The sequence below is a fragment of the Acinonyx jubatus genome, chromosome D4 (assembly GCF_027475565.1).
Source record: "Acinonyx jubatus isolate Ajub_Pintada_27869175 chromosome D4, VMU_Ajub_asm_v1.0, whole genome shotgun sequence".
NCBI classification, from domain to species: Eukaryota; Metazoa; Chordata; class Mammalia; order Carnivora; family Felidae; genus Acinonyx; species Acinonyx jubatus.
In genome coordinates this window covers 10,313,735-10,328,521 of record NC_069391.1, presented here as the reverse complement: position 1 = coordinate 10,328,521, position 14,787 = coordinate 10,313,735, and the positions used below count along the sequence as shown (strand labels likewise).

The 14,787-nt window shown below is 38.7% G+C and overlaps 1 protein-coding gene and 1 long non-coding RNA gene across 8 annotated transcripts in view; one reads left to right on the top strand and one right to left on the bottom strand.

Annotated features, from left to right (window-relative positions):
• Positions 1 to 14,787, bottom strand: part of SCAI (suppressor of cancer cell invasion) — a 148,876-nt gene that overhangs the window by 77,206 nt on the left and 56,883 nt on the right. For all 7 annotated transcript variants that reach the window (XR_008290940.1, XR_003412855.2, XR_003412854.2 and 4 more), the window contains one exon: positions 1,893 to 2,024. Coding sequence is in view for 4 of the 7 variants with exons in the window: in XM_053204622.1 (XP_053060597.1) it covers positions 1,893 to 2,024 (132 nt within the window). In the remaining 3 variants the exon portion in view is untranslated. The remainder of the gene's footprint in view (positions 1 to 1,892; positions 2,025 to 14,787) is intronic.
• The window catches only part of LOC113592871 (uncharacterized), a 45,345-nt gene that overhangs the window by 18,958 nt on the left and 11,600 nt on the right, over positions 1 to 14,787 (top strand). The gene's annotated exons all lie outside the window — the stretch shown is intronic.

Sequence of the window (14,787 nt, the reverse complement as noted above, 5' to 3'; positions counted from 1 at the left end):
TTCATTTATGATCCACAATCAGATTAGGAAAATAATTCCTTTTTAAGAAGGGAGATGCCACTAAATTCAATATGCTTCTCAAACATACTCAGTGAAAGACATACTCATACTATACTCATTCTTATATTCAAATACGAATATATAGAGAAGCTAGTAAACTTTGGGTCAAAACTTAGTATCTAGGGCTTTTTATTAAGCAGTATAGCAAAAAATGCTGATATGAAATGACAAGATGACATACATCCCATAAAGAGTAAATGAATACAAAAAAAGAGTATGTCTGGCATATGGTGGACAAATTTCAGAGACATTTTCTGAAAACAAAATGATGTAAAAGAGAACAGAGATGAAAATCAAGAGTAGGTCATTACAGAGGACCTGAGCTGGATGTTCACTCTAGGCATTACAAGTATAAAAAGGAGGGAGGACAAGGGAAAAGAAAAAATATGCAAGAAATGCAACAATCAGTTGAAAAAATATGTTTTCTTTTTTAAATTTTATTTATTTATTTTGAGGGATAGAGAGAGAGATCAGAGGGAGGGGCAGAGAGAGAGGGGGAGAGAGAGAGAATCTCAAGCAGCCTCCATGCTTATCAGCGCAGAGCCGAACATAGGAACTGATCTCACAAACCATGAGATCATGACCTGAGCAGAAACCAAGAGTCAGATGGTCAATAAACTGAGCCACCCAGGTGCCTCAGAAAATAATTCTTTTTTATTTATTTATTTTTTAACGTTTATTTATTATTGAGAGACAGAGAGAGATAGCATGAGCATGGGAGGGGCGGAGAGAGAGGGAGACACAGAATCCGAAGCAGGCTCCAGGCTCTGAGTTGTCAGCACAGAGCCTAAGGCAGGGCTTGAACTCATGAACCGCAAGATCATGACCTGAGCCAAAGTCGGACACTTAACCAACTGAGCCACCCAGACCCCAGAAAATAATTCTTTAAAAAGCTGCAATTAATCTGATTATTACCAGAAGCTGATCTCAAAGATTCTTCTCTGGCACAAAATAGAAAGCAGCAGAGTACAGAAGTTAAGAAACCTGCCTTTGGAATCCTTCATTTAACAAATGTTTATGAAGCATCTGCAATGGGCCAGACCCTGGCCATTAGGTACTAGAGAAACCGTGACAAACAGGGTCCTATTCTTAGGAATATTAGTTTTATGTAGGAAGACATTATAGGCAAATTAATAAGATTGCTCAAGACAGTCATCAGTTTTATTAAAAAATTAAATGAATATAGGGATAAAGTGACTGAAAGTGTAACTTTAGATACAGTGGTCATGGAATATTATCAAATGAATATTTGATAATCTTATAATTATCTTTATAATTGTAAATGTTTTCTTAAAAGATACATTAACTTCAATACCCCAATGTGTAAAATCAGATGTAAGTAGGGTATGATGTGGGGGCACCTGGGTGGCTCAGTCGGTTGGGCGCTGACTTCGGCTCAGGTCATGATCTCACAGTTCGTGAGTTCTAGCCCCGCGTCGGGCTCTGTGCTGACAGTTCAGAGCCTGGAGCCCGCTTCAGGTTCTGGGTCTCCCTCTCTCTCTGCTCCTTCCCCACTAGTGCTCTGTCTCTCTCTGTCTCTCAAAAATAAAAACAAACATTAAAAATAAATAAATAAATAGGGTATGATGTGAATACTGTATACAAAACCATCTAACAAAACTGCTCGCCTCAACTTGAAGGAAACAGTTTTCCTCTTTCCTATTGTCTTCTCATCTGAAAATGAAGAGGGTCAAAACAGCATGATCACCTGACCTCTAATACAGGTATTTATAAAACATTCTATCCATGACTTTCAGAAACTTACCACACACCAGCCATAGGGAAAAAAACACAGAACTAGAGAAAGTTTAAGGCATCAAGAGTCCACTAACCTTAATCCGTTGAACAGCTGCTTAGATTTATCCAGAAGGTAACAAAAGTCTGTAACTGTTTTCCTCTCTCCCTGTGGGATATCATCTTCAGCACCTCCAGAGGACATGATTTCTTTAAGAGCAAATTCAGTCCTGTAAGAAAACATATGTCCATTTATCCAGTAGATAAGAATAAAATGAGGAACATACCTTAATTATATTATTTGATAGCATTTTTTTCAAGATACAGAATTCTTCTGATCACAGTCAAATCATCAAAATAACCTAAGTGCACGATGGTGTGGGAAAACACTCTCATATTGTCAGTAGGAATGCAAGTTGGTACATCATATTGGAAATACTATTTGAATGCCTTTTGACCTACTCCTCTATTTGTTCCAGTCTGTAAACCCATCCTTGAAAATGATCTGTAAATGTAAAACACTTTATCCATAAAGATATTTATTTCAGTATCATCATACAGTATTTAAAAACTGGTAACAACCTAAAAGAATCAAAGAGGGCAATTATCAAGTGCTTCACAGAACACTAACAACTACACTCTACCCTATCACTAACTTACATTTAAGATAAGGTAATTAGGGGCACCTGGGTGGCGCAGTCGGTTAAGCGTCCGACTTCAGCCAGGTCACGATCTCGCGGTCCGTGAGTTTGAGCCCCGCGTCAGGCTCCGGGCTGATGGCTCGGAGCCTGGAGCCTGTTTCCGATTCTGTGTCTCCCTCTCTCTCTGCCCCTCCCCCGTTCATGCTCTGTCTCTCTCTGTCCCAAAAATAAATAAATTAAAAAAAAAAAACGTTGAAAAAAAGAAAAGATAAGGTAATTATATGAAGACACCTCAGTGTAAAAGGGATATAAAAACTATACATACACATATATTAAAGCTATCTTTGATTGAAACCAAACTACCTTCATATGTAATCAATCATGTTAATCAGCCATTTTAATTTTTTTATTTTTTATTTTGAGATAGCACGGAAGTGGGGGAGAGGGTCAGAGAGAGAAAGAAAGAATCTGAAGCAGGCTCCGTAATCCCACAACCCTGAGATCATGACCTAAGACAAAATCAAGAGGACGCTCAACTGACTGAGCCACCCAGGGGCCCCTAATCAGCCATTTTAAAAACAGCAAGTTGCTGGGGCACCTGGGTGGCTCAGTTGGTTAAGCATCTGACTTTGGCCCAGGTCATGATCTCCTGGTTTGTGAGCTCAAGCCCTACATCGGGCTCTCTGCTGTCAGCACAGAGCCTGCTTCAGATACTCTGTCTCTCTCTCTGCCCCTACCCTGCACCATCTTGCTCTGTCTCAAAAGTAAATAAACATTTAAAAAAAAAAAACTCCTAAAAAATAAAATGTAAAAACAGCAAGCTGCTGGACAGCATGTGAAGTATGAACCTATACTAAACAAAAAAATTAATTTGTGTTTACATACAGACAGAAATCCCTGGAACAACATAGGGAAATCTGGTCCTAATGTAGGGTGAAAATGCGAGCAGAGCAGACCAGAGCCAGACACCAGAGATGGAGTTAGGGTGTGGTGCAGTTATTTCGGTAAATATTTTTCTCTCCAACATTTTACTGAATAGGCAGTTGCAGTTACAGGGCAGAAAGATTGTCGGCAAGCCTGAAACTGTCAAGGGGCTGCAGAGTAACAAGTAGGTGCCATGGGGCCAGCTGGTGGGGATATGCACGGATGGCAGTGGGTGGTCCCTGTATGTGCATGGCTCCCTTTTCCCACCACTGCTTTCTGTACTTTGTGGGCTAGAAGTTTCTAACAGATGGAAAAAGACCTTAAAAAGTGCTGAGCCTTAGAAGGGGTTTCACACTGTATAATGACGGTGGGTAAGTCCTCTCCCTGGACCCCTACCACCTTCATTCTCTAAACCCAGGAGAGGCACAAACTAGGCATCAAAGCTGACTGTAGCTTTCTTCACCACACCTCAGATACATCATGAACCAAGGTGACTAATATCCCCAGGACACAGGAGAAAAGACAGAAAATAAATGTTTAAAAATAAACAAACTGGGGCACCTGGCTAGCTCAGTCGGTAAAGCATGCGACTCTTGATCTTGGGGTCGCAAGTTCGAGCCCCTGCTGGGTGTAGAGATTACTTAAAATCAGGGCACCCGGGTGGCTCATGTGCTTAAGCATCTGATTTCAGCTCAGGTCACAATCTCACAGTTTGTGGGATCGAACCCCGTGTCAAGCTCTGCACTGACAGTGTGGAGCCTGCTTCGGATTCTGTGTCTCCCTCTCTCTCTCCCCCTCCCCTGCTCACTCGCGTGTGCGCCCTCTTTCTCTCAAAAATAAACATTAAAAAAAAAAATATATATATATATATATATAATCTTAAAAATAAATAAACTTTCAAACTTAATAAGGAAGGATATTAGAAATAAAGCAGGAAGAGGGTGCCTGGGTTGCCCAGCTGATTAAGTGTCAGACTCTTGATCTCTTGGCTCAGGTCATGACCTCACAGCTCATGAGATCAAGCGCCAGCCAAGTAGGGCCCTACACTGACAGTGCGGAACCCGCTTGGGATTCTCTCTGCCCCTTCCTTGCCCACATGCACATGTGGGCGTGCTCTTTTTCTCTCTCTCAAGATAAATAAATAAACATTAAAAAACAATAATAAAGCCAGAAGAAAATGTCATAATGAAGCAAATAAGAATACTGGGCATGAAAAATATAATCACTGAAATAAACTGAATGGATAAATGTATTAAAGAGCAGAAAGGAGAGCGTTGAACAAATTAATAAGCTAAAATATCAGGCTTTGCCTGACATCAGGAAAAGGTAAAATACATAAAAGAAAAATCAAGAGATATGGAATACAGAAATGAAGGAAATCAACATCCACATGGCAGTATATATAGAAGAGAAAAAATATGCAGAGATGATGAAAAATATTTTCAGGAAGAAACTTCCATTAAGCTTCTCAGACTCAGGGAAAGTACGAGGCCTCAAACCAAAAGGACTCAAAAAAAAAAAAAAAAAAAAGATAAAGACAAAGAAATAACCCCACAGCTAGAAACATTCAGGTGAAACAAGAATTCCCAGGAAGCCCTCGCCCCTTCCTGAGCAATCCAGTCTGACAGCCATTAGGTGGGACAGAGCATAGTAGGTGTCCACGCACGGGGCACAAACTGTGAAGAGACTATCCACATGCACACAAAGGGCCGGTCTGCACGGGAGGTTGAACCCTGAGTGAGGTGACCCTGAGTATTTCCACATGGAACGGTTCAGAGGCCACAAGAAGAGATTTTTCATATATGGGAGGATTCATCAAATAAGAAAATCAACTGGGGTGCCTGGTGGCTCAGTCAGTTAAGCATCCGACTTCAGCTCAGGTCATGATCTTGCGGTTTGTGGGTTCGAGCCCCGTGTCGGGCTCTGTGCTGACAGCTCAGAGACTGGAGCCTGCTTCCAATTCTGCATCTCCCTCTCTCTCTGTCCCTCCCCTGCTCATGCTCTGTCTCTCTCTCTGTCTCTCATTAATAATAAATAAACATTAAAAAAGATTAAAAAGGGGCACCTGGATGGCTCAGTCAGTTGAGCGTCTGACTTCGGCTGAGGTCACGATCTCATGGTTCGTGGGTTCGAGCCCCGCGTCGGGCTCTGCTGACAGCTCAGGGCCTGGAGTCTGCTTCTGATTCTGTGTCTCCCTCCCCTCAGCTCCTCCCCTGCTCACACTCTGTCTCTCTCTCAAAATAAAGATTAAAAAAAAAAAAAAGGTTTTTTTTTATTTAAAAAAAAATTTTTTTTTAAATAAGAAAATCAACTAAGGACAATGGGACCCAGAATTCTCTTTATAAGAGAAGAGAGATACAAATATGAAAAGAGAAAGGTTAGAATAAACCCTGTGGAAGGTCTGGGTGAACTAATGGATCTTTTCGAATATAGACATAGGAGCATCTGGGTGGCTCAGTCATTTGAGAGTCCAGCTTCAGCGCAGGTCATGATCTCACAGTTCATGGGTTCAAGCTCCATGTCAGGCTCGCTGCTGTTGGCACAAAGCCAGCTTCAGATCCTCCCTCCCCTCTCTCTCCGCCCCTCCCCTGCTCACGCTCTCTCAAAAATAAATAAACATTAAAAAAAAGAATACAGACATAAATGTGTATGGGGTATGTATGTCTCTGTGTGTATACATAAGCATACACGCATACATACTCCCTAGCTCTGTAAATCTATGTACTGAGAGGGCCTTGGAGCAGTGACCACCTCCACTTGGTATGAACATACCTAGTCTCTACATCTCGGCTTGTAATACCATTCTCCGATAAAGGGAACCAGGTACATATATATATGTATCTCCAAGGGAACCTATATATAACATACATATAAAACAACATGGATGGGCCTTGAGTGCATTATGGTAAGTGAGATAAGTCAGATAGAGAAAGACAAATACTGTATAATCTCACTTATATGTGGAATCTAAAAAAAAAAAAAAAAACCAAACTCATAGAAAGAGAGAATAGATTGGTGGTTGCTGGAGGTGCGGGTAGGGTAGAGGAAATGAGTGAAGGTGGTCAAAGGGTACAAACTTTCAGTTCTGGAGATACATATACAGCATGGTGACTATAGTTAACAGGAATGAACTGTGTATCTGAAAGATGCTAAGAGTAAATCTTAAAAGTTCTTATAATAAGAAAAAAATACGTGAGGTGATAGATGTTAACTAAACTTAACTGTGGTAATCATTTCACAATATATACATACACCTTAAACTGGTACAATGTTATGTATCAATGCTCCTCAATAAAACTGGAAAAATAAATTAATAAAATAAAAAAATAAGGGGCACCTGGCTGGCTCAGTCAGTACAGAATTCTACTTTTGATCTTGGGGTTGTGAGTTCAAGCCCCACGGTGAGGGTAGAGTTCACTTAAAAAATAAAATAAGGGCGCCTGGGTGGCTCAGTCGGTTAAGCGTCCGACTTCGGCCCAGGTCACAATCTCACTGTTTGTGAGTTCGAGCCTCACATCGGGCTCTGTGCCGACAGCTCGGAGCCTGGAGCCTGCTTCGGATTCTGTGTCTCCCTCTCTCTCTGTCCCTCCCTTGCTCATGCACTCTCGCTCTCTCTCTCAAAAATAAATAAACATTTATAAAAAAATAAAATAAAATAAAAATAAAAATAAATAAAATAAAGCATTTAAGAAAAGAAGGAGGAGGATCCAGCTTGAAAAACCTCCTACTGGCCAAACTGGGGATAATTTCAGCATCAAAACAAATAATGACAATAATGGATTATAACCTATTGAATAAAGTAAGAAACCATGAAGCAATGCTGATATAAATAAATGACTGAATAAATGGAAAGTGTGGGAGAGTTTCAGAGTACTTCTCCATATAACACACATAAATTCCAAAATACAGAAGTGATACCTGACAGACTCTACCTTGATCAAATGATCAAAGTGAATATTAATAATTGGACTAATCAAAGTCCTATACCACTTGGTAAGATACAATGAGAAGTAATGTTCCTGCCAATTCAATTAGATGCTGGATCTTGAATCTAATCATGAGGAAACAAACAAAACCCAATTGGGAGGCTTTCTACAACATAATCTACCTGTAATCTTCAAAAATGCCAAGGTAAAATATGTCAAGAAAATGCCTTTTCCTCCAAAGAAAAGGAAGACTGAGGTGCAAAGTCTGATCCTGAACTGGATCTTTCTGCTGCAAAGGATATAATTGGGACAACTAGAAAACCCTGAATGGAATCTGAGAACTAGAAGGTAGTAATGTATCACTGTTAATAAGAAAAAATGTTAAACTTTACCAGTAATCAACAAAATATAAACCCGTAGAGCCACTCCGGAGAACAGTATGGAGGTTCCTCAGAAAGTTAAAAATAGAACTATCCTACAATCCAGCAATTGCATTATTAGATATTTACCCAAAGGATACAAAAATACAGATTCAAAGGGGTACATGCACCCTAATGTTTATAGCAACCTTATCAATAGTTAAACTATGGATAGGACCTAACCGTCCACTGACGGATGAATGGATAAAGAAGATGTGGTATGTGTGTGTGTGTGTGTGTGTGTGTACATATATAATAATGGAATATTACTCAGCCATCAAAAAGAATGAAATCTTGCCATTTGCAACAACACGGATGGAGCTAGAGTGTATTATGCTAAGCAAAATATGTCAGTCAGAGAAAGACAAATACCATGTGATTTCATTCATATGTGGAATTTAAGAAACAAAACAGATGAACCTAGGGGAAGGAGGGAAAAAAAGAGGGAAAGAAACCAGAAGAGGCACTTAATGATAGAGAACAAAATGAGGATTGATGGAGGGAGGGAGGTGGGGGGTGGCCTAGATGGGTGATGGGCATTAAGGAGGGCACTTGTTATGATGAGCACTGGGTGTTGTACGTAAGTGATGATTTACGGAATTCTACTCCTGAAACCGATATTGCACTGTATCTTAACTAACTAGAATTTAAATAAAAACAAAACCAAAAGACCCAAAATACGAACTTAATACAACAGTTAACCCATTACAGATACAGTACACTAATTATTGCAGTTGACTATGCACTGAAACCAGCATACTTTCTAGGGGCAGAAAAATTCGTTCAGACCCCGAGATTCACCGTATGTGCTGGGGTATATACATATTTTATTAGGCCCAGCAATTACACTTTTGAAAATTTATCTTACTTTATCTATTTGGAACATGTGAACTACCATTACTAATAAATTACTCATAACACAGGGAACTGGGCAAGAACTGCTGGCCAGTCAGCCACCACTCTCACAGTGTGACCTCTTCTCCGCCCACAGCAAAGTATCTGCAAGGCTCTGAACGAATTCTACTCTCATATAACATCACAATTTTACATGTTATTCTCTTTGCCCATTTTGTTCACCTGGCAAATTTATATTCACAGTTCAAGACATTCAAATGACACCTTTTCAGTATAACCTCCTTGAAAATTCAATCTCTCCTTGGCACTTATATATAATCAAGACAGTAGAAGCCCCATCAGTGACTCCATTAAAAGTTACACATAAAAAAGCTATATATATAACATTTGCTTAAAAAAAAGTTTGCCTCATTCTCTAAACCTACGCTGTAGTCATTAGCCAAACGTGGCTATTAAGTACTTGAAACATGGCTACTTTAAATTGAGATGTATCATAAATGTAAAATACACCAAATTTAGAAGATTAAGTATGAAAAAGCATGTAAAAATCTCATTAATAATTTTTACCTTGTTACATGTTGAAATCATATTTTGGTATTTTAGTTGAATAAAATATACTATTAAAATTAATTTCATCTTTTTAATGTGGCTAGAAAATTTAAAATCACACACGACTCAATTATATTTTTATCAAATAAATATAAAGCTGTCATTATTTGTAGATGATATGAACCTTTCCATAGAAATTTCAAAAGGACCTGCAGATAAGTTATCAGAATTAACCACTGAGTTTTAGCACAGTTGCTGGATATAAGGTGAATATAAAAAGGCCGATAGTATTTCTATATCCCAAAGAACAAATAATTATTACATGAAACTTTAAAAAGATGTATCATTTACAATTGCATCAGGTAATATCAAATAACTAAGAATAAATATAATGCAGATGCGTTAAGACTTCATCATAGAAAACTATAAACATCTGACAGCTTGAGAGCTAAATTAAAGATGAGTTACAGGGGGCGACCAGGTGACTCAGTTAAGTGTCTGACTTCTGCTCAGGTCATGATCTCACAGTACATGAGTTCAAGCCACACGTCGGGCTGTCTGGTGACAGCTCGGAGTCTGGAGCCTGCTTCGTATTTTGTGTCTCCCTCTCTCTCTGCCCCTCCCCACTCACACTCTGTCTCTGTCTCTCAAAAAAAACTTTAAAAAAAATTTTTTTTTAAATGACTTACAGAAAATTCAGAATATGCCATCTTTTATTCTAGAAGCCTCAAAAGTATAAGGACATCAGTTCTCCCTAGATTGGTCGACAGATCAGTGCAGATACCAATCAAAATATCAGTAGCTTTGTTTGGACAAATGGACAGTTGATCTTATAATCTATACAGAAATGCGAAGAGTCAAGAGCAGCTAAAATAATCTTGATGAAGAACAAACGGAAGGACTGATTCCACTGGATATCAAGACTTTTGAAAAGCAGGACTGAAGACTGTGGTATTGGCACAAGAAGAGCAAAACGGAGTAGAGTTGAGAGATAACACACATGTACATGGACATTTGATTTATGACAAAAGCGGCATTTTGTAAAGCAATGAGAAAAAGTAAGTTTTGTCCAAAAAATTAAGAAAAAGAGCCAGTATTGGGTCAACTAGATATCTAAATTAAAAGAAAAAACATGAATCTTGATTCACACAAAAATTCACACAAGTACACATGAAAATCAATTCTAGGCAGACTGTGGATATAAATGTAAAAAAGGTAAAATTGAATAGTTAAATAATAATACGGGAGGTTATCTTCATGACAGTGAGGTTAAAAAAAAAAAAGATTATTTAAATAGCTCACCAAAAAGCATTCTTCACTAAGGAAAAATTAGACCATTCTGAAAACCAAGAATTGTATTCAATAAAAGACACCATTAGAAAAATGAAAAAACAAGTTGACCCCTGTGCAGTTGAAAATCCATGTATAATTTTGACCCACTCCCCCAAACTTAACTAATAGCCTACTGTTGCCTGGAAGCCTTATAACATCAATAGTTGATTAACATACATTTTGTATATTACGTGTATCATATACCATATTCTTACAATAAAGTAAGCTAGAAAAAAATGTCATTAAGAAAACCATTAGGAATAGAAAATACATTTACAGTACTATACTGTACTTATTGATATTGTCAGTGTATATGATTATTGAAAAAAACCCACGTGTAAGAAGGCCAGCACAGTTCAAACCTGTGTTGTTCAAGGGTCAACTGTAGTGCGTTTGCAGATGTAATTAAGGTGTAAATTAACATGAGGTCGTACTGGGACAGGGTATTAATCCAATGCGACCGTGTCCTTATAAGCTGAGGAGACAGGCATTCACAGTGAGCAGAATGCCATATGCAGACACAGACACAGAGGGAAGACAGCCATATGAAGAAGGAGACAGAGACTCGAATTATGCAGCTGCAAAGCCAAGGAACAGCAATGATCGCTGGCAACCACCAGAAGCCAGGGAAGAGAAATGGAACAGTCTCCCTCTGAACTTCTAAAAAGGACCAGTTCTGCCAACACTTTGATTTTGGACTTCTGGCCTCCTGAAGTGTGAGAGCACAAATTTCTGTTGTTTTAAACCACCCACTTAGTGGCAATTTGTTACTGAGGCCCCAGGAAACCGATCTATATACAACAGCCCTGACAGAGATTACAAAATAGACACACAGCAGAAGAGCAGTAAGTAGGGACAACTTCAAAGACTTGCTCTGCTAAATACAGAGCATCTGGCAAATTATTGGCCTGTCTTGTTGACAACTTCTTTTTATAGGAAGTCTTCTGACAAAACAAGAGAAACTGCTACTCTGGGTTGAATTCTGAATAAGTGGTTGGCAATATGAAAGTATGAAAGAAACCTGGTTAAGTGTGCATTACATCATGCAAGGGAGCACAACGCAAGGTCCTAACAGCAGCGGAAGGTGCCCGATGTTAGGCCAGAAGCCGGAGTATTCCTGTTCCTAACACTTCCTAGTTATGTGACTGTAAACAAACAAACAAAAACTTGAGCGAACACTGTGAGTCGCAAGGTTTTAATTCACGAAAACAAGCAATTTGCACTTGCTCTGTGTATCTCAAATAACTGTTGTGAAGATAGAACAAGGTTATTTAGGTGTGAAAGAAGTCTGAAAACAGTATATAATGTATAATACCACCATAGTTATCACTCTGCAGTTTACTGAGGTTTAAAAAAAATAGAGAATTACCCTGTGCTAAGACCTAAAAGGGAAGCAGGTCAAGGAAAGAATGAAAGTATGTAGAAACTGAAACTAAGATATAGAAATTGATTCTGATAAAAGAGAGTATATTTATAGAAATTACATGGTAGGAAAGAGATCATCTTCTTACACACTCAGAGTTTTAAAAAAAAACATATATAAAGAGATGGAATGGCTGTATAATTAAGCATTAACATAAGAGAGTACCAAAATTATGTTTTCTCAGCTATAAAAATGGGATACGACTAATGGCTACCTCACCGCAGCAACTTCTTATTCAACATGTCTCCAGAGGCAAGGGAAACAAAAGCAAAAATGAATTATTGGGACCTCAGATCCTTTGCCTATTTTAATAAGTTACTTGGGTTCTTTATCATTGGGTTGGAAGAGTTTACTGTATATTCTAGACACAAGTTCCTTACCAGAGATAAGGATTTGCAAACATTTTCTCCCTTTCTTGGGTTGTTTTTTTCACTTTCTTAGATTGTTATATTTCTACTTTTTCTCTTGCCCTTTTAGCCCTTATTTTAAAACTCAAAATAGGGGTGCCTGGGTGGCTCAGTCGGTTAAGCATCCAACTTCGGCTCAGGTCACGATCTCACGGTCCGTGAGTTCGAGCCCCACGTCGGGCTCTGTGCTGACAGCTTGGAGCCTGGAGCCTGTTTCAGATTCTGTGTCTCCCTCTCTCTCTGACCCTCCCCTGTTCATGTGCTGTCTCTCTCTGTCTCAAAAATAAATAATAAAAAAATGTTAAAAAAATTTTTTTAAATTAAAATAATATACATATAATTAACCATTCAATAATACCCAATAAGACTTAAGTGAAAAGCAGTAGTTCACTGCCTCACCCTTACTCCACTAACATCAACAACTTTCACCTCTTGTGGCTGTTTCATCTGATAGTGTTCCCTATGGTCCTACATAAAAATCATTTCTTGCAATTGCCTGATTCATCCATTTTTGACATTACAGATTTTCTGTAATGACAAATAAGGAATTAGTTCTCTTATACTCCCAGAGTCCCTTCCAATATAGTTATATCATTATTTGGGGTTAAATCAGTTAGTCTTTAAATCATACACCTTCCAGCTAAATCCATAATTAATGCTTAAATAATGAACCTTTTTTAATGCTTTATTATACAGCATATAATAGGGTATTAAGAGAAGAGAAGATCAGCATGTAATTGGGAAGGACCCCCAGACATCTTTAACCAGAAGTTGGTTGTACTTCCTTTAACTTGTTTCCCGTTTCTCAGTGAATAATTTTCCAGTTAGAAATTAAATGCTGTACTGTTTAATTTCAGAGAAAGAGCCTAAAAATTCCTGGGTTTTCACCTACCTCAATTACTCATTGGTTCAGGAAACCCTATTTTCTGAGTCTGTACATGACACTACTCTTCTGGGGACATGGTGACTATTATAGAAATTGTAAGATGCTACTTAAATTCTAGTAGGCATCTAAACCTACACGTGTTAGCAAACACGTCAATGACTTAAAATAACCTGGTATTTCATGGAACATGGAGAGAAGGATGTGAGAAACAAGGAGGGCTTCCCAGCTAGTGATACAGTTTTTATGAACATTCAATTACAAAAGCAGGAATCGGACCCAAAGATTTGTGAAAACAGTATGTGCACAACACTTATAAACAAAGTCCATGGGGACACCTTGCTTAGTCGGTTGAGCATCCACCTCTTGATTTCAGCTCAGGTCATGATCTCACGGTTCATGGGATGGAGCCCCATGTCAGGCTCTGCGCTGACAGTGCAGGGCCTGCTTGGGATTCTTTCTCTCTCTCTCTCTCTCTCTCTCTCTGTCTGTCTCTGCCCCTTCCCCACTCACACTCTCTCTCTCAAAATACATAAACTGAAAAAAATAAATAAAAATAAACAAAGACCCTGAGTTACTCCCTGAGTTGCAATAATAATATAACATGCAAATTATAAAAGGTACCTTGATTGCCTACATACTACCAGAAAACAGTTTAACATATAGGATTACTTATCTAGAGGGAAGTTATCAAGAAGAGAAATCACCCTGAAGAGGGCTCAAACAACTTGGATTTCTAGTCTCTTGCAGGTGAAGGGAGAAAGAAAAGGGGACAGGAGAAATCAAGCTCCCAAGCTCAAAAAACTAGGCCAGGCATTTCATCTTCATACTCCATACGGTAGACACTCTTACTTGACTTTAGAGATGAAAAAATTGCTCAGATAAGTTATATAGCCAGAGTTACACAGCTGGGAAAGGACTCCAAAGTCATGTTCTTCTTCCCAAAGGACCCTCAAGGTGAACACCCTTAGATAAGAATGCAAGATTACAAAGGAGAGTTGTCTGATCTCCAGTATCCCAAAGCTTCAAATCCCAAGGGCCTTACCTCCTCTTTCCCTTAAAACATAGCTGACAGTGTTTTTAAGGTTTCTCCCCCCCCAAACCAGTAATTGGAAATGCCTCTTTCAAAAAAGCCATAAGACCTAAAGAATCACTGAAACAATGTTTTTAAGTGAACTTTGATTATCAAAACTACCTGTCAAGGGAATGACTCTAACGATTAGATATTTGACTTTGGGCATGTCATTTAACTCTTCTAAGTTTTGGTATATTTCTTCAACTCTAAAATAAGAATTACATTATTTTCCCCTCACACTGCTATTGTGATGGTTCAATTAGACAAAATTCATAACATCATAGTCCAGAAAGCGTACAAATAGAGTCAGCAGAAGTAGCAAATATTAAAATTGGCCATTGATATCATCAATCACAATACGAACAGTCCAATGTGTGTTCATTCATTCAACAAATGCTGACTGAGAGCTCCCCACTGCCAGGCATTGTTCTAGTTGCTGGAACAGAGCAGTGAACAACATAGGCAAAACCCCTACTTTCACAAAGTGCACTTTCTAGTGGAGAGGCAAAAGCAAAACAAAACACACACGAATTTACTTATCCCAGGTGGTAAGAAGTAT